The 21,658-nt window shown below is 44.3% G+C and overlaps 1 protein-coding gene across 1 annotated transcript in view; it reads right to left on the bottom strand.

Moving 5' to 3' along the window:
* PRSS12 (serine protease 12) overlaps positions 1 to 18,003 on the bottom strand; it is an 80,970-nt gene extending 62,967 nt beyond the window's left edge. Inside the window, exon 1 of the mRNA XM_030192722.1 lies at positions 17,943 to 18,003. Within this exon, the coding sequence (XP_030048582.1) occupies positions 17,943 to 17,961 (19 nt within the window). The 5' untranslated portion in view covers positions 17,962 to 18,003. The remainder of the gene's footprint in view (positions 1 to 17,942) is intronic.
* Positions 18,004 to 21,658: the final 3,655 nt, after the last annotated feature.

Here is a 21,658-nt window from a genome sequence, read left to right as displayed (position 1 = left end):
GTGTAATAATGAATTGTTTTTATTGCTTGATTTATGGGTTGTTTCACATTGTTTTGATGTTTATTTTTATAGTTTATTAATTTATCATTTTATTTGATATATTTTATGAAATGAATTCCTTATAGAAACTCAGTCCTCAGCTTTTCAGTATATCTGCAATGAATATGAATGTTCAGATCCCACTAGCACTTCTTGTGGCCTTGTCCATTGTCCTTTTTTCAAAGCTGCAGCACAAAGTGACCATAGCGCACCCTTATGCGGGTCTTTCCTGTGAGCAAAGACCATGTTTACCACGGGGTAAAAGGCCCGAATTTCTGATTTTTCCATGAATGGCCACACATTCATTTTACCATTAGCACATGAGACCCTACCGGTCCCTATTTTGTAGGTGGTAGTAACTCATGCTATAAACCTGCCCTAATCGATCAGCACACAGCAATGCCAATGCACTAACCAATTTGTATAATATGTTCACTCTCCGCCCCCAAGACACACCCCTCCACCAAAAAATGAAAAAAAGAAGTTTTAGCATGTGGTTTGTGCACGCACAAGCAAACATTACCACAAGACACTTCAGCGCAACCCGCAGTATGCCATTTTAAGATGTGGTAAGCACCCTTTAGTGCTTGCTGCAGCTTAGATTGCAATCTCTCAGGGGACAGAGAAATATATACTGTACCTGAATGTAACCTGTCTTGAACTGCCATCGGAAAGGTGTGAACTAAATACATAATACATGCGATAAATTTACATTTCCCATCTCCATTGTATGCAAATCTATCTCATACACACTCATAGTGGGTATCCTGAAAACCTGACTGGTTAGGTGTTTCCCAAGGGCTAGAATGAGATCCCATACCTTAGAGGCATGTGAATTTTCTGTGCTGATGATAATATCCAACTGACAGCGCCATTAGGCCAGGATTTGACTGATGCCTTTTCCATGATTAATTGATGTTTAAAATCAACTTCAAAACACCTTTTGGAAAGTATGAACTCCCTCTAAAATCCCAGGTCATGAATTTTGGGATACTAGACTCATCACTCACTCTGATCCCACAAATTGAAACAGCCTTCAAAAATTGTTTCTATCATCTACGGCAGCTACGAAATCTCTCTCCATATATTGAAAAGACGAGTCTGACCACAGTGATCCAAGCCATGATAACATCACGACTAGATTACTGTAATGCCCTGTACACTGGCAAAACCAAAAAGAGTTTGTATCAGCTCCAACTAATTCAGAATTCTACAGCACGACTGATAGAAAGCTGCAAGTGGCGTGATCACATCACATCCTTCCTGCAAAAACTACACTGGCTACCATTACCTTAAAGGGCCAAATTTAAAACTCTCTGTATGATTTTCAAGGCCCTCAGACAAAAAGGGCCAGAGTACTTAAAGAATAAGTTAACCCTTTACGCACCTTTAAGACCTCAAAGGTCCTCTCAAGGATCATCATTATCTGCCCCCTCATCAAAATGAAATTGTACAAAGTGATACCCACCAGCCAGCCAGCCTTCTCAGGAGTAGCCCCCACGCTCTGGAATTTACACCCAGAGGGGCTACGTATAACTCGAGACTACCTCTACTTCAGGAAGCAGGTGAAAGCCTGGCTCTTCTCCAAAGCCCTTTTTTAAATTAATTCTTTTAACAATATATCCAAAAAGCAAATGAGATAAAATAGAAATTGGGAATAAATACAATGTACTTTACACATAATGATATGAGAAAGAAAAAGAAAAACACTTTCGTCCACAATATGTAGGATCCAAGAATTTTAAGAAAAGAAACAAGGAAAAAAGGATATCACTCGATTATCGCATACCCATACAGTGCCCCCCCAACCTGTCACTACAGTGTTCGTTTGAGACTATACAATATTTATTCCTTCTCTGGCTACAAGAAAATCCTCCAGTTGCTGTTTACTCTGAAATAGCACAAAACGTAAACAAGGAAATCTCAATACAAAATTGGCACCCAAGGCCAAAATCCTTGGTTGAAAGGCCAAAAAGGCCTTGCGCCTTTTCTGTGTTGCTTTTGAAAGATCAGGAAATATCCTAACTTTAGAACCAAAAAACAACATATCTAAATGTCTAAATGAAAGCTTCAAAGCAGCATTGTAATCCATCTCCAATGCGAAAGATACCACCATAGTAGTTCTCTGTGTAATTACTTCCAATGATGATTCCAAGAAGGATGTTCATGCCATCTCCAGCTTGATCTGGAGAAATCTTATCAGGAAATTTCCCCAGCAAATACTGAGCTCGAGTTATAAGTGGTAAAGAGTCTCCTGACATCCCCAGGATTTCAATCAAATATTTCTTAACCATGTCTACAGGTGAAATCAGAGGTGACATGGGAAAGTTGAGCAGTCTCAAATTATGTCTCCTAACTTGATTTTCCAAATACTCCAATTGACGATGTGCAAAATTCTTTTCCTTAATTGAAACTGTACCCAATGATTCCAGCATCTGAATTTTAGACTCCAAAGAATTTATTTTAGAAGACTGCTGGGCGGTTTCCTGTGCTTGGAGAAGAGCAGCTTCAGACAAATGTTTTATATCCTTTGTATTTTTCAAAGTCCAAATTTTTTAAAAAAAGTATGCATATCAGATGTAAGGTCCCATGGAGGGGCATAAGCGAAAGGGACGCCCAAGTTTTGCTGAGGACGTCCTCACAAAACGTCCCAATGGAGAGGCGGGGAAACCCATATTATCGAAACAAGATGGATGTCCATCTTTCGTTTCGATAATATGGTCGTGGACGCCCAAATCTTGAAATTTTGGTCGTCCCTAGACTTGGTCGTTTCTGATTTTCGGCGATAATGGAAACCAAGGACGCCCATCTCAGAAACGACCAAATGAAAGCCCTTTGGTCGTGGGAGGAGCTAGCATTCATACTACTACTACTTATCATTTCTATAGCGCTACAAGGCATACGCAGTGCTGTACACCATACACAAAAGACAGTCCCTGCTCAAAGAGCTTACAATCTAGATAAGACAGGTAAACAGACAGGTAAACAGACAGAACAATAACGGTAAGGGAATAAAGAGGTGAGGATAAAAGGACAGGGCAAGGTAGTAGTGGTTAGGCGTCAAAAGCAGTGGTAAAGAGGTGGGCTTTAAGTTTGGACTTGAAAACGGCCAAAGACAGGGCTAGACGTACAGGCTCGGGTAGTCTATTCCAGGCGTGAGGTGCAGCAAGATAAAAGGAACGGAATTGCACTTGTCAAACGCCTTCTGAAAATCCAGATACACAGTATCAACCGGCTCACCTTTATCCACATGTTTTTTTCACCCCTTCAAAGAAATGTAGTAGATTGGTGAGGCAAGATTTCCCTTCACTAAATCCATGTTGACTTTCAGGCTTATTTTCGAAAGAGAAGGACGCCCATCTTTCGACACAAATCGGAAGATGGGCGTCCTTCTCACAGGGTCGCCCAAATCAGCATAATCGAAAGCCGATTTTGGGCGTCCCCAACTGCTTTCCGTCGCAGAGACAACCAAAATTCACAAGGGCATGGCGAAGGTGTAGCAGAGGCGGGCCTTGGGCGGGCCTAACACATAGGCATCCTCGACCCATAATGGAAAAAAAAGGGCATCCCTGAAGAGCATTTGGACGACTTTATCTGGTCCAGTTTTTCTTATGACCAAGGTACAAAAAGGTGCCCGAACTGACCAGATGACCACCAGAGGGAATCGGGGATAACCTCCCCTTACTCCCCCAGTGATACCTAACCCCCTCCCACCCTCAAAAAATAACTTTAAAAATATTTTTTGCCAGCCTCAAATGTCATACTCAGGTCCATCACAGCAGTATGCAGGTCCCTGAAGCAGTTTTAGTGGGTGCAGTGCACTTCAGGCAGACGGACCCAGGCCCATCCCCCCCTACCTATTACACTTGTGGTGGTAAATGTGAGCCCTCCAAAACCCACCACAAACCCACTGTACCCATATCTAGGTGCCCCCTTCACTCGTAAGGGTTATGGTAGTGGTGTACAGTTGTGGGTAGTGGGTTTTGGGGGGCTCAGCACACAAGATAAGGGAGCTATGTTCCTGGGAGCAATTTCTGAAGTCCACTGCAGTGCCCCTTAGGGTGCCCGGTTGGTGTCCTGGCATGTCAGGGGGACCAGTGCACTACGAATATTTGCTCCTCCCATGACCAAAGGGCTTGCATTTGGTCATTTCTGAGATGGGCGTCCTTAGTTTCCATTATCGCCAAAAATCAGAAACGACCAAGTCTAAGGACAACCATCTCTAGGGATGACCTAAATGTCAAGATTTGGGCGTCCCCGACCGTATTATCGAAATGAAAGATGGACGCCGATCTTGTTTCGATAATACGGGTTTCCCCGCCCCTTTGCTGGGACGTCCTGTGAGGACATCCTCAGGAAAACTTGGGCACCCCTTTCGATTATGCCCCTCCACATTTCATTAATCCATGCTTTTGAATATGCTCTGTAATTTTGTTCTTAATAATAGTCTCTACCATTTTGCCCAGCACCGACGTCAGACTCACCGGTGTATAATTTCCCGGATCTTCTCTGGAACCTTTTTTAAAAATCGACGTTATATTGGCCACCCTCCAATCTTCCGGTACCATGCTCGATTTTACAAACAATAATGCCGCAAGTTCAATTTTCAGTTCTATCAGTACTCTGGGACGAATACCACATCTATAGAATTACCTACCACTGAACATCAGACTCAAAGTATCTTTCCCAAAATTCAAAAAGCTGCTTAAGACCTGGCTGTTTCTGAATATTTACCAAGACACAAATTAGTCCCTCCCTTCTCCTTCCCTGTCCTGCTATTCTCTACTGCATATGACATGCACCTAATTTCTTTTTGGTTTTGATTTCTTTATACTTCTCTTTTCTCTCTCCTTTTTAGCTTAATTCTATATCAAGCCTTTGTAAATAAATAAAGAAGACTGCACATCTACTTTAAACAGGTTGCTCATATCTTTCCCCCCTACTAATGTCACATATCCTCCTGATCAATCACACCTCAGTTATTAGAAAGAAAAGCTACATGAACCCTAAATCCATGCCTTAAAACAAAGACTACACAACATTTTCCACCAACAGTAAAGGTTTTAAAACATTTATCCTGGCTTTAGGTAGAAAATCATTTCCAAAAAGTATAAAGGCATCGTTCACAGAAGACACCCCGGCCCCTAACTCTAGCAGAATGGCTGACGTGACCCTCACAGAACGCATATAAATTTCCAGACCATCTGTTTCAAATATCTGATGATTTTTCAGCCCTTTTCTGGCAGCCTGGGCTGTTATTCTGCTGTCAGGTTCAAGAGCTCTAGAAAATCATTGAAGTCTTGCCCAGGACAGTACACGAATCACCTCCACTCTGGCTACTCTCATGATTTCATGAATTCACAGTAGCATCTCGCACAGAGAAAAGCAACTTCTTCCACTCCTGGGCCTAGGCATCTGTAAAAATTACTCACTCTTCCTTCTAATGGCTGAAGAAAATTAAGACCTTTCTTACGTGTTAAGTTGCATCATATTTGAAGGCCTGCAAGATTAATGCAATACCGTTTGTAATTCTGTACCCGGAAATGGCGATCGCCATTACTGCATAATGTAAGCCACATTCAGCCTGCAAATTGGTGGGGAAATGTGGGATACAAATGCTACAAATAAATTAATTAATTAACTGGGTGAAACCATTCCCCAGAGGACGAGATTATGACAGAATTCTGTTACACAACAAATGCAGTTAGGTCTGTAGGTTGAAATCTTAGGTCTCACCAGACTGTCAAGAACAAGCTAAGTTTGTGCAATCTTTTTGAAAATCTTGACAGTTTTAATATAACACCCTTCTCTAGGGGCTCATTTTCAAAACAAAAAATATCAAAAAGTGGCAGAAGGACGTTTTTCTCTCAAAAATGTCCAAGCTGCAATTTTCGACACCCTAGTTTTAAACGCTTTGCGCCACAGTTCGTCCAAATTTCAAAGGGGCATATTTTGGGCAGGACATGGGTGGCCCCAGAAGACAATCGTTCTTCTGCAATAATGGAACAAAATGAAAATGTTTAAGGTCAAAATTAAGATGTTTTTGGCTAGAACTATTTCAGTCATGACTAAGTGACTAAAAGGTGCCCTAAATGACCACTGGATGGATTAAGGCACACCCCCCTCCCCTTACTCCCCCAGTGGTCACTGAGCCTCTCCAAGCCCCCTAAGATGTGACAGTGATAGCACATACCAGGCTCTACAACAGCTTCAGATATGATGCCATTCCTATTAGAGCATGAAGCAGGTCCCAGGAGCAGCCTAGTGGTCAGTGCAGTGGACTGTAGAGAAGGGGACCCAGGCCCATATCCCACTCTAACTGGTACACTTGTGGTGGAAAGTGTGTGTCTTCCAAATACCTACTGTACCTACATCTAGGTGACACCTGCAAGCTTTAGAGCTATTGTAGTGATGTACAGTAGGTATTTTTCTGCTCCTGGAGAGCTTTTCATTCAATATAAGGGGATTATGGTGAGATGTGTACCTGGGACCTTTTATGTGAAGTCCACTTCACTGCCCCTTAGGCTGCCTCACTACTCTCTTAGGATGTCTGTGTGGCCTCTCTACTAAGAATGATGACCCCAGACATCCCAAAGGCTGGTTTTTGGATGTTTTTCTCTTGGACATTTTATTTTCCAAAATAGTCCCCCCCCCCCCCCCCCCCATAAAAAAATGTACTGAGCACAAAAAGTCTAGGAAAAGGGCAATTTTCAAACCAAAAAGACATTTTTCAAGTTCCAAAAAGGCTTTGTTCACCACTCAATTTTTGGATGTTTCTAGCAAAATATACAAAATCGGATTTAGATGTTTTATCGAAAATGCCTCTCCACTTACAAATATAAGAACTGCCATACTGCAATGTACAGAAGGTCCGTCAAACCCAGTATCCTGTTTCCAACAGTGGTCAATCCAGGTCACAAATACCTGGCAAGATCCCAGAACAGCAAAACTGATTTTATGCTGCTTAAACTATCATATGCAGTGGATTTTCCCAAGTCCATTTTAGGAAATTACCCTGCTAAGTTAACTGCTTTTACCACATTCTCTGGCAACAAATTCCAGAGTTTAATAACTTGTTAAGTGAAGAAATATTTTCTCCAATTTGTTTTACTTAGTAGCTTCTTTGCGTGCCCCCAAGTCCTAGTATACCTGTTCCACTCCACTCAGTATTTTATATACCTCTATCATATCTCCTCTCAGCCGTCTCTTCTCCAAGCTGACGAGCCCTAGCCGCTTTAGCCTTTCCTCATAAGGAAGTCGTCCCATCCCCTGGAGCTAGGCTGAAGCATGGCAGGAACCAGAGCTTGGCAGGAACCTGGAAGGACATGGAGACTGGCTAATGTGTGGCAGGAACCTGAAGCTTGGCAGGGCTAGGCAGGAACTGGGGCTAGCAACGTGAAAGCACTGAGGTGCGGTACTGAGCGTCTGAAGTAGGGCCCCGTCATGATATCATCCTGTGGCACCTGCCACTGCTTCGTACAACAAATGAGCATGCTCCTAGCAGAAGCGAAGCCAGGTTGATGGCACGGGGTGAGCGAGAGTGGACTTCCGCCAGTGCCAGAGGACATTTTCAATGCAACACATTGAAAAAAAATAGGCGCCAGATCTGGCAGAACTCCGTTTGGGTGAGCGGCCGCTCCCCTGGCACCCCCCCTGGCTACGCCACTGGCTCCTAGGTCCACCGACAGTGGGTTCCCAGAAGGAGTCAGCTGTCGGCAGCTGCATGCCGGAGTTGCAAACCCCTGCCTCAGGGAACCGACGCAGGAGCGGCGGCCACGAGGAGCGAGTCCGGGAGTGTGGTGGCTGTGGAATAAGGTATGTGCTAAAGTGCTGTATTTAGGAAGGCACATTTATACCTGCTATTGACATGGTGTAAGTGGGCATGCCTAAATATAAGCATATTTTAAAATGGAATCTTTGCACAGAGATGTCGTGACGGAATCTAAGCACCCAGTTATACAACTGCCCCCTATATGTTCAATTCTAATAGGCTCAAAAGCAGAGAAATGGCCAGCTCTACACTGATATTAAAGGTTGAATATTTGTTATAGAATGTACAATTCATTTTCCCATAACAGAAGTGCATTTCCACAGAATCAATTTCTAGAGAGTGGGACAGAGCGGAGGAAACATTGTTCCTGACGATCACAGCTTAGATGCTGGAAGTAATTTTCAAAATGTAGGAGTGTATTGTATTGGTAATATGGCAAAACTGTGGGGCTGCATTTCGATTAAAATATTTAATCGTGATTAATTGGGTAATTAAACACTTTAATCATGGTTAATCAAACAATTAAAGCTATTTTATTTACTTCCCACTGCAGTTCCTTGTGATAGGGCAAGTCCTTTAACCTTCCACTGCTTTGATTGTATCATATTACCATTTAACTTTGCATCCCACAACTACAGTAGTAATACTATATTTATTATACCGTACCTGGTTTTTCATTTTTACTATTATTGAAATGCTATATGCATTTTTCATTGTTATTGTGCTTTAAAACTTAATAAAATTTCAGGAAAAACACTGCTTTGATTGTAACCACAGAAATGTGATATATCAAATCTCAACCCCCTTCCCTTCCCTAAAGGACTGATAATCTCTCTCCCTCCCTCCCACCCCCAGATCCAAAATCTCTCCCTGTCTCTTCCTTTCGTCCCTCTCCTCTTAACCCGGGTCCATTCTTTCTCTACATCTATCTATCTATATATCTCTCTTATATATATATAATCAATCTACATAAGTATTGCCATACTGGGACACAGCAAAGGTCCATCAAACCCAGCATCCTGTTTCCAACAATTGGCAATCCAGATCACAAATACCTGGCAAGATCCCAAAAAAGTACAAAACATTTTATACTGCTTATCCCACAAATAGTGGATTTTCCCCAAATCCAATTTAATAATGGTCTATGGACTTTTCCTTTAGGAAGCTGTCCAAACCTTTTTTAAACTCTGCTAAGCTAACTGCATTTACCACGTTTTAGGTTTTTTATAACTTCCATTTTCTAATTAGAGATCCTCTGTGTTCATCCGATGCCTTTTTGAATTCCATCATCATTTGTGTCTCTACCACCTCCTTAATGGAAAATTTTCCACATTTGTGCTGTTAAAGCAAGGAGGAAGAGGAGGAGGAGACAGCACTGAAAGAACTTGATACTTGGTAGATGAGAGGCTGGTGCAGGTGTAGCTTACACTTCCATGGGAACCCCGCAGAACTGCTTCCATCCCTGCAGGAACCCCACAGAACTGCTTCTGTCCCTGTGGGAATCCCGCGGGTTCCCTGCAAACCCTGTTCCCGTGCAGCTCTCTAGTCCATGACTCCTAATGTGGAACCTTGCATGATGTAGCTATAATTCGGGTTCCTCTTTCCCACATGCATCACTTTGCACTTGCTCACATTAAATATTATCTGCCATTTAGACGCCCAGTCTACCAGTCTCGTAAGGTCCTCTTGTAAGTTTTCACAATCCTCCCACGATTTAATGACTTTGAATAACTTTGTCTCGTCAGCAAATTTAATTATCTCACTAGTTACTCCCATCTCTAGGTCATTTATAAATATGTTAAAAAGCAGTGGTCCTAGCACAGACCCCTGGGGAATCCCACTGTCTACCCTTCTCCATTGAGAATACTGACCATTTAACCCTACTCTCTGTTTTCTATATTTTAACCAGTTTTTAATCCACAATAGAACACTTCCTCCTATCCAATGACTCTCCAATTTCCTCTGGAGTCTTTCATGAGGTACTTTGTCAAACGCCTTCTGAAAATCCAGCTCACCTTTATCCTCCCCTCCTTCCCTTTCCTCCACCCATGAGCAGTGACACAAACTTGGAGGTCAGCGGCACCAAGGTCTTCTCGTGGCTGCTGGTATTATTACAAGAGTTATTCTCAAGGGCCAAAAGTGTAACTTGCTGTAATTTGGTGAAGGCAGATAAAGAAAGATTCATATATTGGGAATTCTCCCATGATAACGGTAAATATTCCTAACCTTTTGACTCCTTTAAGGGAAATTTCCATCTCTGCATTAATTGCTTTTTCAGAGCTTTCGTTTTCTTTGCTTAATGTGCACTTTGCAAGAAGTTATCAATGACCTATGATTTATTATAAGAACTTACAATGGATGTTCTTGTACAACTGGGTCATAGTTGGACATCTCAGAGGATACTCTTTGCATCAAGCTTGTCCACTTAATTATGCTTTTTCCCATCTCCCTCAGATTGATAAATATGACAGCGGAGTCATTTTATTTTGTAAGACTGACATAAGTACTTCCAGATGTGTGATATTCTCTATACCAGGAACTGAGTGATTTCTCCTTCAGGAATTAGAACTCTTTCGGTTGAATTAGACAAGTTCCAATCAGGCTCTTGTTATATCTGCCATATGAAGACAGTGTTAGTCTCATTACTAGGTGATGTTCAGGTCAGTTCACATAGAGGTATTCAACTGTGCTGGTTCCTTTGAATAAGTCAGTGGCCTCAGTGGATCATGCAATGTTGTTATCAAGGCTGTACGACCCCCAGTGTCAGGCTTGAGAGTTTTCTTACTAGTAGATCACAGACTGTCCTATAAAATGGCAGATTTCAGCCCCTATGGATTCAGAATATGAAGTCTCTCAAGGAGCCCTTTTATCCCCTGTGTTATTTAGAGGAAAATTGCATAACACAGAGCCTAGAATACATCCAAAAAACCATCCTACTATATAAATGAGCTGTGGCCGACGTGCCGCGCATGCGTCACTTCACAGGTCTCTCCTGAGCCACCCAGTGATTCTCCTCTCTCCCCTGCCCCCCCCCCTCCAGCCACCCAGCGATTCTCCTCTCTCCCTTGCCCCCCCTCCAGCCACCCAGCGATTCCCCTCGCTCCCCTGATTACCTCCTTTGAAGCGGCCGCGTCATTGAAAGCCCTGCCCGTCTCCAGCCTTCCCTTTGAGTTCGTTCCCTCAGTGTCCCACCTTCTGATGTCATTTCCTCTTTCCGCGAGGGCGGGACTCTGAGGGAACAAACTCAAAGGGAAGGCTAGAGACGGGCAGGGCTTTCAATAACGCAGCCGCTTCAAAGGAGGTAATCAGGGGAGCGAGGGGAATCGCTGGGTGGCTGGAGGGGGGGCAAGGGAGAGAGGAGAATCGCTGGGTGGCTGGAGGGGGGGCAGGGGAGAGAGAAGAATCACACACACTCTCTCTCTCACAGACACACTCGCATCCACTCTCTCTCTCACAGACACACTCGCACCCAGTCTCACTCTCTCTCTGTCACACACACACACACACATTCACTCTCTCTCTCACACAGTCACTCTCACACACACTCTCTCAAACATACACACTCCGAGGAAAACCTTGCAAGCGCCCGTTTCATTTGTGTCAGAAACGGGCCTTTTTTACTAGTCTATTTTATAAATGCAATAGGTATGAATGTGCCTGTAGAATATATGCCCCCAGACCTATTCCCAATAGGGCACAAATTTTCACCCGCTCTGAGGCATGTACTTTATGCGTATTTATAAGTACAAGGAGTAGCCTAGTGGTCTGTGCAGTAGACTGTAAAAGTACACATGTCTATACAACTCTGCACAAATTCCCCCGGATTCTGTATAGCGTGACCAAAATTGTGCATGCAAATCCAGTTCTATTCTGGATTTGCGTGTGTACTTTAATTAGTTAACAAGCCAATCAGCACCGATAATTACTTGTACTAACTGGCATTAATTAGAATTTATTCGCACAATTTGCAAGGCATATTCTGTAAAGTGGTGCATGTAAATTCTAATGCGCGCTGCCAAAAAGGGGGCATGGCTGTGGGCGTTCCAAAAATCTGTGCCAACAGTTATAGAAGACACCTGCTCAGCGCCTTAGGCGCCAGTATTTACCCCTAGTTTTATTTGGAATAAATGGATGCGTCTAGAGTTAGGCTCAGGCATGGCCGCTAGGCATATTCAATAAACCGTGCCTAAATCTAGGCGCAGCTTACAGAATACGCCTAGGCAGAAATATTTTTGGCAGACGTTCAAATATTTGACAGGTATTAATCTGCAAACAAACCTTTTCCAGAGATGGGAAGGCGGTAGAACTAGAGGACATGAATTGAGGTTGAAGGGGGGCAGACTCAGGGGTGAGACGTACCTGCCAATATCCCTTGGTAAGGTCCAGGGTTGAAATAAATCAGGCCCTTCTAGCTTGGAGACAGCATTCACCTTCTGGAAATCAATGCAAAACCAGATACTCCCATCCGGTTTTGGTACCAGCACAATGGGAGATGCCCAGTTACTGGTGAACTCTTCAATAACTCCCATTTTTAGCATTCCAGCGACCTCCTTTGCTACCGCTTGCTGCCGGGCTTCTGGGATTAGATAGCTGGTTCGGTGACAATATCATGAGTTGCCGGGTAGATCTGACATGGCACTTCAGAAAACACATCTTCATTCTGGCGTACCAACTTCTCCAGGTTGGAGAACTGGTCGCTAAATGGAACTTGTGAGGGTCTGGAATCTATTGGGACCTCTGGCCCAAAGTCGTCTCCTTGAACTAAGGCTGCCATCGTGGGGACCCACTTCATCAACAAGTTGACCTGGAAGACCTTTGCCTTGTTCCTCTTGTCTGGCTGTGCCACCCTATAGTTGACAGGTCTTGTGCTTTCCACAACTTCATAAGGACCTTGCCACTTGCAGAACAGCTTACTTTCGGAAGAGGGTAAAAGGACTAGAACTCTATCCGGAAGGTCCGTTAAACTTCCTTCCGATTGTAGGCTCATGCTTGACCCACTTGAGCCTTTTCCAGGTAAAGCTTGGTGGCTTCACCGGCTTTCTTTAGCCTTGTTTGCATGGTGAACAAGTATTCAGCCAAGTTCCTCCCCGGGCTGGGTTCCTCTTCCCACGCTTCTCAAACCACATCCAGGATTCCCATAGGCGGTCAGTGGCCCAACTGTTTGGGGAGGCTAAAGAGGGTGGGGTTAGGGGTGGGGCCAAGGGTGGGGCTTACATCCATAATTACCTTATTTACTTGTGCATCACCATAAATCTACTCTAGGGGAGCGAAGGGTGACCCATCCCAAATGTGAAAAGTTATAAGTATCACACTAATTAGTGAGAGTGAAGGTTAGCAAGTGAAAGTTTTCTTGCAGTGTATTCGGTATATAAATTTGTCAAGGTGGAGAAGAGATTGAGTCCCAAGGAAGGGCTGCTGGTTATTGACAAGTAATCCTTCTATGTGTGTGTAAAAATGGATTTATATATCATAAATGACATATCATATTTTAAACTCAATTATTTCAAGCACTTAACCAACACTAAACCACATACACATCTATGGAACAATTCAACACCAGATCCTCCAAAATATTCTAAAACCAAACCATGTCTGGTGTTATGACAAACTAAAATTAAAGTGTTGATGTTTGTCACCTCAATAAGGCCAACAATCCCTCAACTGCAAAACACTATGCACAAACTTGTACAAAAACACACTCAGAACCTTACTGTACCATAAATATTACACTGGACAGACCCTAACACACCACCCATACAGACATCATCACAGACCGTCAACAATATGAAACAATGGATCATATCATAATTCTCATGTATAGCCACAAAACATCCTTTTAGGGTGGATAGTATTCACAATGAGCTCCTTTTATTAACGACCAGATAGAGATAAGAGTTTTCAAATTTCAATTTTGGCACAGTATAAGTCATCACAAGAACAAAATGGACTGCATTAGAGGCTTATAGCCCATTTAGTTATGTTTAAACAAAAGAGATCTGCATGAAACAAAATATTTATTTTTTATTTTGACTTATCCTATATAATAAAACTCACCCGCAACGTTCTGAAGACACTGACGTCAGTGAAGCCAAGCCACTGACGTCACTTCCTTCAAGACGGGTTCGAAGGGTTCGTGGTGGTGAAGTCACCGAAATCGCCAAGTCTCGGGGCCCCGCCCTCGCATCAAACGTGATGACGTCGAGGGCGGAGCAATGGCGTCACACACCGAGGGCGGAGCAATGGCGCACGGTACGTTCAGGAGGTGTGGAGCAATGGCGTCAGAACGACGAAGGGGTCGGCAGGTAGGGAGGGAGGGAGGGAGAAGGGGGGGGTGTTGGGGAGGAAAACCTTGCTAGCGCCCGTTTCATTTGCTCCAGAAACGGACCTCTTTTACTAGTAATTATATAAAACCTGCCTCAGAGTCAGCACCTCTCCTGACATCCAATGTGTGGCGTGCCACAATTTCCTTTTGAATTTGATAGTAGGTCTGGTCTGAGAACACTAGTATTCAAGCTCAGGCATCAAAAATTCTTCAATATTTTAAGGAAAGGGCGCAGCAAATAACCTGGTTTTCTCAAAATAAATGACATATTTACTCACCTCTAACCTCCATGTTGTATCCAGGACACTTATAAACTACAAACCTTCAGATTTATAATTTGATCGCAAGACACCTCAGAAACATCTTCCTAGTCATTTATAACGAAATCTAGTCTCACATTTTTTTATTTTTTGTGAAACTGAAAATCAAAGCATAAGCAGTTGAACACACCAGCAAACAGCGATAGGAGGACTTACTTGTATTGACAGAACCAAAGCAAACAAGGAAACCAACGCTCCGGAGTGAGGACAGGAGTACACACATCCGCGTCCTTTTCAGTAGCAGGTTCAAGTATCAAGGGAATTCGCGTGAGAAGAGAGGCTGCTCGCACGGCATCGCACCCTCTCAAAAATGCCTTTGCTCATAGGCCCCGTCCCCCGTGTGCGCACGGATTGTTTTGAGTTGATGGTGCCGATCGCTACCGCTACTGGTAGCGATCGGCGCTCCAAGACCTGCCGATCCAAGAGGAGCAGCTGCTGCTGAGAGTGACACAACTGAAACCCAGAACATTGACAGCCAGATGCATTAAGGTCCCCGTAAAGCGAATCGCTCATTTATATGCAATAGGGGGGGGAAGCCAGTTGGCCAGCAGAGCACGCGCAGAACAGTCAGTCGCTATGTACAAGACTTTCATACATGCAAAGAAGCTGCATGTATGAAAGCCGCTGTCGTTTTTTTTTTCCTTATAACTGCGAAACAAAAGACTCCTCTCTGCTAGAAACATGAAACAGCAAACAACGAGTCTCTCGCCTCTTTGGGTAACTACTATTTACTACTACTATTTAACATTTCTAAAGCGCTCGCTGTAGAAACGCGTGACGCTCTCCACCCATGCTGCTTCAGCGAGCACCAATCCCACTTGCAGCAGCTAGTCCAGCCCCTAGACAAAAGTTGCCTCTTCATTTGACAGCTATGTGACGGCACTGCTGAAGATTCGTTGCACTTCACTGCCGTGGGAGGTTGAGGTGAAGGGTGGGTGCCTGCAGGGCTGCTCCAGGCAATGAAGAACAAAATTAAAAAAAGGATTTTTATCCTGACAATAGCAGGACGAGGCTGCTCTGGAGCATCTTGTTTCTCCCTGCAAGTCCTTCTCCTCTTGCAGGAGTGGCAGAGAACCCTCTGGAGTGGCTGTGGAGTACTTGCAACCACGAAACTGTCAGGACCAACAGCTCCAGACCTCCTGTTAAATTTCCGAACGTAAAGGTAGGGGCTGCTTCTGTGCATCGCTCGGAAAACAGCTGTGCATTGCTTTGCATGTACACTTGTTTAGTAATCAGCTCATTATAATAGCTTTGCACAAAATTTTCGTTAGCTGCTATCGTGACAGAAAAAGAGCTTGCAGAATCCTTTTGTGCATGTCTGGTTGAACTCCGTGCTCGCTAAACCGGTAAAACCCACGCTGCTAGCTCGTTAGGTTTTGTGCACCTGGGCCTGGGTCAGAAACTGAAGCACCAGGGTAGAGCTGCACATCCATGAACAATCCACTTGGGAGACTGAGCATTCTGAGGCTATACAATGCCCTTAAATCATATGGAACTACTTTTTTTCTGTTTCCATCCGCTGGTTGATGGACATAACTCACTTGTGTGTGCCTAAGTTCTGATGATACACGTGTAACTTATACTGCCCTTTAAGCAAGAGTAAATCACATTTCAAGGAAGTGAACTTTTTAACATCCTTTCCCAAGTTGACAATATATTTTGTTTCCGAAGTGGTTTTTATCTGTGTGTTTATTTTATAAAAACCGCTGGAAACAAAATATATTGTCAGGTTAAGTACATAAGTACATAACATAAGTAATGACACAGTGGGAAAAGACCAAGGGTCCATTGAGCCCAGCATCCTGTCCACAACAGTGGCCAATCCAAGCCAAGGGCACCTGGCAAGCTTCCCAAACGTACAAACATTCTATACATGTTATTCCTGGAATTGTGGATTTTTCCCAAATCCATTTAGTAGTGGTTTATGGACTTGTTGGTAAATGAATGCTAGAAAGGCTCACTTCCTTGAAATGTGATTTACTAAAGATAGAGTGTTCTTGCTTAACAGGGCAGTAGAAGTTACCTTCCATTTGTGTCTGTGTATTGTGGCATCTCTCTTAAATATAAATAATAGCCCTGTCTCTGCCAGTCTACCTGCCATTTGCGTCTGTCTCTCTTTTGAGTCAATTGGGCTGGCAACATTACTATTACTACTACTATTTAGCATTTCTATAGCGCTACAAGGCGTACGCAGCGCTGCACAAACATAGAAGAAAGACAGTCCCTGCTCAAAGAGCTTACAATCTAATAGACAAAAAAAAAAAAGTAAGCAAATCAAACCAATTAATGTGAACGGGAAGGAAGAGAGGAGGGTAGGTGGAGGCGAGTGGTTACGAGTCAAAAGCAATGTTAAAGAGGTGGGCTTTCAGTCTAGATTTAAAGGTGGCCAAGGATGGGACAACGAGACAGAAGGCGCGAAGTCTGGAGTTGGCAGTTGTGGAGAAGGGAACAGATAAGAAGGATTTATCCATGGAGCGGAGTGCACGGGAAGGGGTGTAGGGAAGGACGAGTGTGGAGAGATACTGGGGAGCAGCACAGTGAGTACATTTATAGGTTAGTAGAAGAAGTTTGAACAGAATGCGAAAACGGATAGGGAGCCAGTGAAGGGACTGACCACCACAGGCTGAACTGGCCTAGATACTCAGAGCTAGGTCTAATCTGGATACCACCACTGAATGTATGCAACTTTTGCAGCTGGGTCCGGCCAATTTTCAGCGCTGGTAACTATCTGGAGAAGTTAAGACGGCAGTTTCTTCGGTCCGGCTAGCTGGATCGTCATCTGGACACTGGCAGTGAATATCAACGATGCCCAAAGAACTTCCAGGTCCACCTTGACTCTGCCCCTGGACCACCCCAGCAGTACTAGCCAGAGAGCGCTGCGGCAGTCGGAGAGCAGCTATTCAGCAAAACTCTCCAGTTAAGTGCACACAGGCAGGGGTATCAACTGTCCCTCCCCACCCCACCCCCAATTCTAATTCCATCCACAGTTTCACTGTACGACCTCCAGCAAGTTCCCTAACTTAAAAGATTCAGGGTCACGTGGCTACATTCTAACTGCATTATTCTTAATTCCTCCATTTCATGTACCCATGCTGGAGCTGGCAACATACGACAGACGCATTCTCGTCTTTCCACTCACAACCACAAATGGCTCCCCGTGTGCCGTTCCAGTACATTTCAACCACAGCTTCTCCAGTCTCATGACCCTCCTGCAGCCACACAGAACCTGCAAGGGAGAAGGGAAGGGAAGTCTCTTTGACTACGGAAAGAACCGATAAGACTGTGCTGAGCTATTACAAGTGCACAGATCCCTGTCTCTTAGATTTGCACTCTGGGATCTGCCATCTCTCCTCCGCAGTCACTTTGCCCACACACACCTCCTGTAATGCAACTGACAACAGTTACTCCAAAGCCCTTGCTCACACAAAATTAGAAGCCTTTAACGGCACAGGAAGGAAAGGTGTCATCTGTACTGCAACTGACTACATACCCTCCATGTTTGGCTCCATGAAGTGTGGGTTTGATTCTGCCTGCGAGACTGAGCAAGCGGAGAGAGCTGCAGAAGCAGCACCCGATAGTTCTGGGTCCACAGAGACAGAGAAACAGGTCAAGCGCTCTAGCACCACCTTCTGCTCAAAGACAGAAATAAATAAATCTATTACTGTTATTTATTTATTTACTTTGGAGATTTGATAGACTATACATTGAAAAGTAGATGGTTTATTGAATTTAATATACCACCTTTCTTACATTTAAACAAAAAATAGATGGAAAAGCAGTCCAGTTTTATGACAGGAAACGCTAATATCCAAGAGTGAGGAGACAGCAGACTCCCGTTCCCTATGAAGAATACACAACACAGAGGTCATGTAATAAATTCACTGACAAGAAGAATGACATCACAAACATAGCACAGCATCCGTTCCTAAAAGAGCAAACAGACAGAACACAGTACAGAAACTTAACCCTCCATGGCCTCAGGTATGTTATGATTCTACTGAGACAGACAGGGGAATGACTGGGACTCGCTTCTTCTGATTGGCCTGTCAGGGATTGAGCTGACGTCTAAAGCAGCAGACGTCAGAAGTCAGACCTATTTAAACTTACCTCTCCCTACAGCGGACGGACGCTCTAGCGTTAATTCCTGTCAGCTGAGCTCTGGTTCTCCTACTCTGTATGTGCTCGAGGCCCAGTGTGTATTTTCAGGAGTTTTGCTTGCTCTCCTTTTTGTTTGTGGTGTGTGTGTGTGTGTGTGTGTGTGGTGGTTGTAACCAGCGTGTCCTTGATTGCTTATCTGCCGTGCAGCTGGGTCTGTCCTCTGCCTCGTTTCTCCCTGCCTCTGTTAGGCAGCCTTTCTGTCCGTGGTAAACTCGTTCCTGCTTGTTCGTTTAGTTTCTCTTTACTCAGTATTAACCCTTTATGTGCAATGCTTGGTATTTGCCTTCTGTGAGCCCTGCCTCTTTTAGGCTGACTTTCTCTGGTGTCTGCCTTACCCCTTTCTGTACTCTTGTGTGCCTGCTTCTTTCCTGTCCTTATATTTGAAGGCAGCCTTTTCCTTCAGTCTGTTTTTCCCTGTTCAGCCGTTCCTGTGGAGCTTTGCTCTTGTAGGTTCTGTGTCTATAGTGTCCCATTCTGATCCTGGCTTTCCCTTTTTCCCTTTGGGCTTTGCTCTCCGCTACCTGAGTTACTGTGTAGCCTTTGTTTGTATTCTCTCCCTCTGGTTGTAGTCTGTATCTGCCAGTTTTGTCTGTTGCCCTTCCCTTTGTGTTACTAGCTGGCACTGTGTGCGCTACTTGAGCTCCAGTCCCTTTGAGGACCCCTCGCTGTTCTTTTCCCTTCCCTAGTGTATGATTTGGTTCCAGTTTGGCCTTGCAGCCCGTATGCTTGGACTCTGCACGAGTGGGTTCAGGATCGGCCTTGCGGCCCGGCTGAGTGGTCTATCTCCCTTTTCTGGTGGTGCTTGTTGATTGTCCTGAGTGTGCAGGGCCTTGTGGCCCATGGTATTGCTTAGCGCCTGATTGGTCAACCCTAGGCCTTGGCCAAGATCCTTCCTAAGCCTCGGCCTAGGCACAAGGACTCATGATCATATTAACAAGGTACAACAGATAGTCAGCCCTCTGGGGACAGAGGAAGTACCTGCTTATAATGTGTACAGCACTGCGTACATCTAGTAGTGCTATAGAAATGATTAGTAGTTAGTTGTTATGATTGTGGTCAGAACCCCTCTCAAACTTACCTTTTTCCTGGTGGTCGGCTTCTTAGCTGGCTTCTGTTTCTTTTGTCTGTCCTTTCTGAGCTAGCTCTGTCTCTCTATGCGGGCAGCTTCCAGCAGCATGACTCTAATTGCTTCAGTATACTGCAGCTGTGTGGGTGGACTGAGTTAGCTCTACCTCTCTTTGGGTGTACTGGCTTCAAGTGCTTCAGGGTGCTGCATTGGTGTGGGTTGGGCCTCTCTGGGTTTCAGTGTGCTGTCTGCCTGGGTATAGGAAGTGTGACATGATCAGGGAGGGCCTTGATAAGGAAGTGGTGTTCTTCCCTTCAGGGCCTTTGCAACGTTTGCTTTTGCTACTTGCTTTAGGTCCAGGTTAGTGTTAGTGCAGTGTGCACTTGTGACTGTGTGTTTAGCTTTCCTGCTTTTCCCTTGTGGTTCCGCCGCTTTTCCCTCTTGGTGCTTTGGAAGCATTGCTGTGTGTAGGGCTTTGGATGAATATGTTCTACCTGACTGATGCTGTTCTGTCCTCTGACAGTCTTACCCTGATACCTTTGCTGTCATTCTCACTGCAGAGTCACATTATTTTTATTTATTTTATTTTTGTTACATTTGTACCCCGCGCTTTCCCACTCATGGCAGGCTCAATGCGGCTTACATGGGGCAATGGAGGGTTAAGTGACTTGCCCAGAGTCACAAGGAGCTGCCTGTGCCGGGAATCGAACGCAGTTCCTCAGTTCCCCAGGAACTGAGTCCACCACCCTAACCACTAGGCCACTCCTCCACTTTGAACGATGCATTGTGGGTGGTGTGGTTCTCAGGGAATGTAGCTACACTGGCCTATCTGAATAAAACTGTTATTATTGGTTGTGCTGTTGCTAGATGGCAGGCTCTGTTCCCATTGGTGGGTCTCCCCCTGCTTGCTGGGCCAGTGTGTGTCCTTCTCTATCCCTCTCTCCTTGAGACAGTCTCCGTCTTCTTAAGACAGCACCCTTTCCTGCCATACCCCCTGTTAATGTACTTGGTTTTTTATCTTGTGTATATCTTACTGAAGAGATATTGCACTCCACTCACCCAGCTCTGAGTTACTGTCTTCTCAAAATTATGGAGTCTCCATGCCATGGGGCAGTGCTTCTGAATTACATCTGACTGTGAGTAATCTTTGTGTTATTCAATAAAGAAACTTCAGAAATATAGAGTCTTCAGGTGTGAATTGGGGCGCCAAGGTTAAACGTCAGGATATCTAAACTTAGGGGACAGTTTATGAGAGGGCTGAACAGGTGCCTGTCAGTACCCTAGCTACTGAATTCTGTGCAATTTGTAATGCTTTTATCTGAGTTTTCTGAAATCCTAATTACAATGCATTAGCATAATCAAAACATGGAGTAATCAAACTCTGTACAACAGTTCTAAAATTATATGGTTTCAACAAATTCTTCAACCTCCTCACTAAGCATGAACACAGCACAGAAAATGGAAGAGTAGATCCTCATTAGAGACCAATGTGGATGTCATACAGACCACAGACACCTGAAAAGCATGAGCACAGCACAGACAATAGAAGAGTAGATCTTCATTGGAACCCCAAACAGGTGTCACACAGATACATGAAAACCATGGACACATAACAGACAATTATTATTAATTTGGATTTTGCTAACACCTTTTTCAGTAGTAGCTCAAGCGGCATTACATTCAGATACTTTGGATATTTCTCTGTCCCAGGAGGGCTCACAATCTAATTTTGTACCTGAGGCAATGGAGGGTTAAGTGACTTGCCCAAGATCACAAGCAGCAGCAGTGGGATTTGAACTGGCCACCTCTGGATTGCAAGACTGGTGCTCTAACCACTAGGCCACTCCTCCACTCCACTGGAAGAATAAATGCTAATTGGAGTCCCATGTGGGTGTCACAGTGATACCCACTAGCTGTGATGGCCAGCTGGCTCCATTTTTTCCCAACAGGCTGGTTTAATAGGGAAAAATTAGTGTCTTACC

The sequence above is a fragment of the Microcaecilia unicolor genome, chromosome 2 (assembly GCF_901765095.1).
Source record: "Microcaecilia unicolor chromosome 2, aMicUni1.1, whole genome shotgun sequence".
NCBI classification, from domain to species: Eukaryota; Metazoa; Chordata; class Amphibia; order Gymnophiona; family Siphonopidae; genus Microcaecilia; species Microcaecilia unicolor.
Note: the sequence above shows the minus strand (reverse complement) of the source record. Positions and strands in the feature narration are given on the sequence as shown.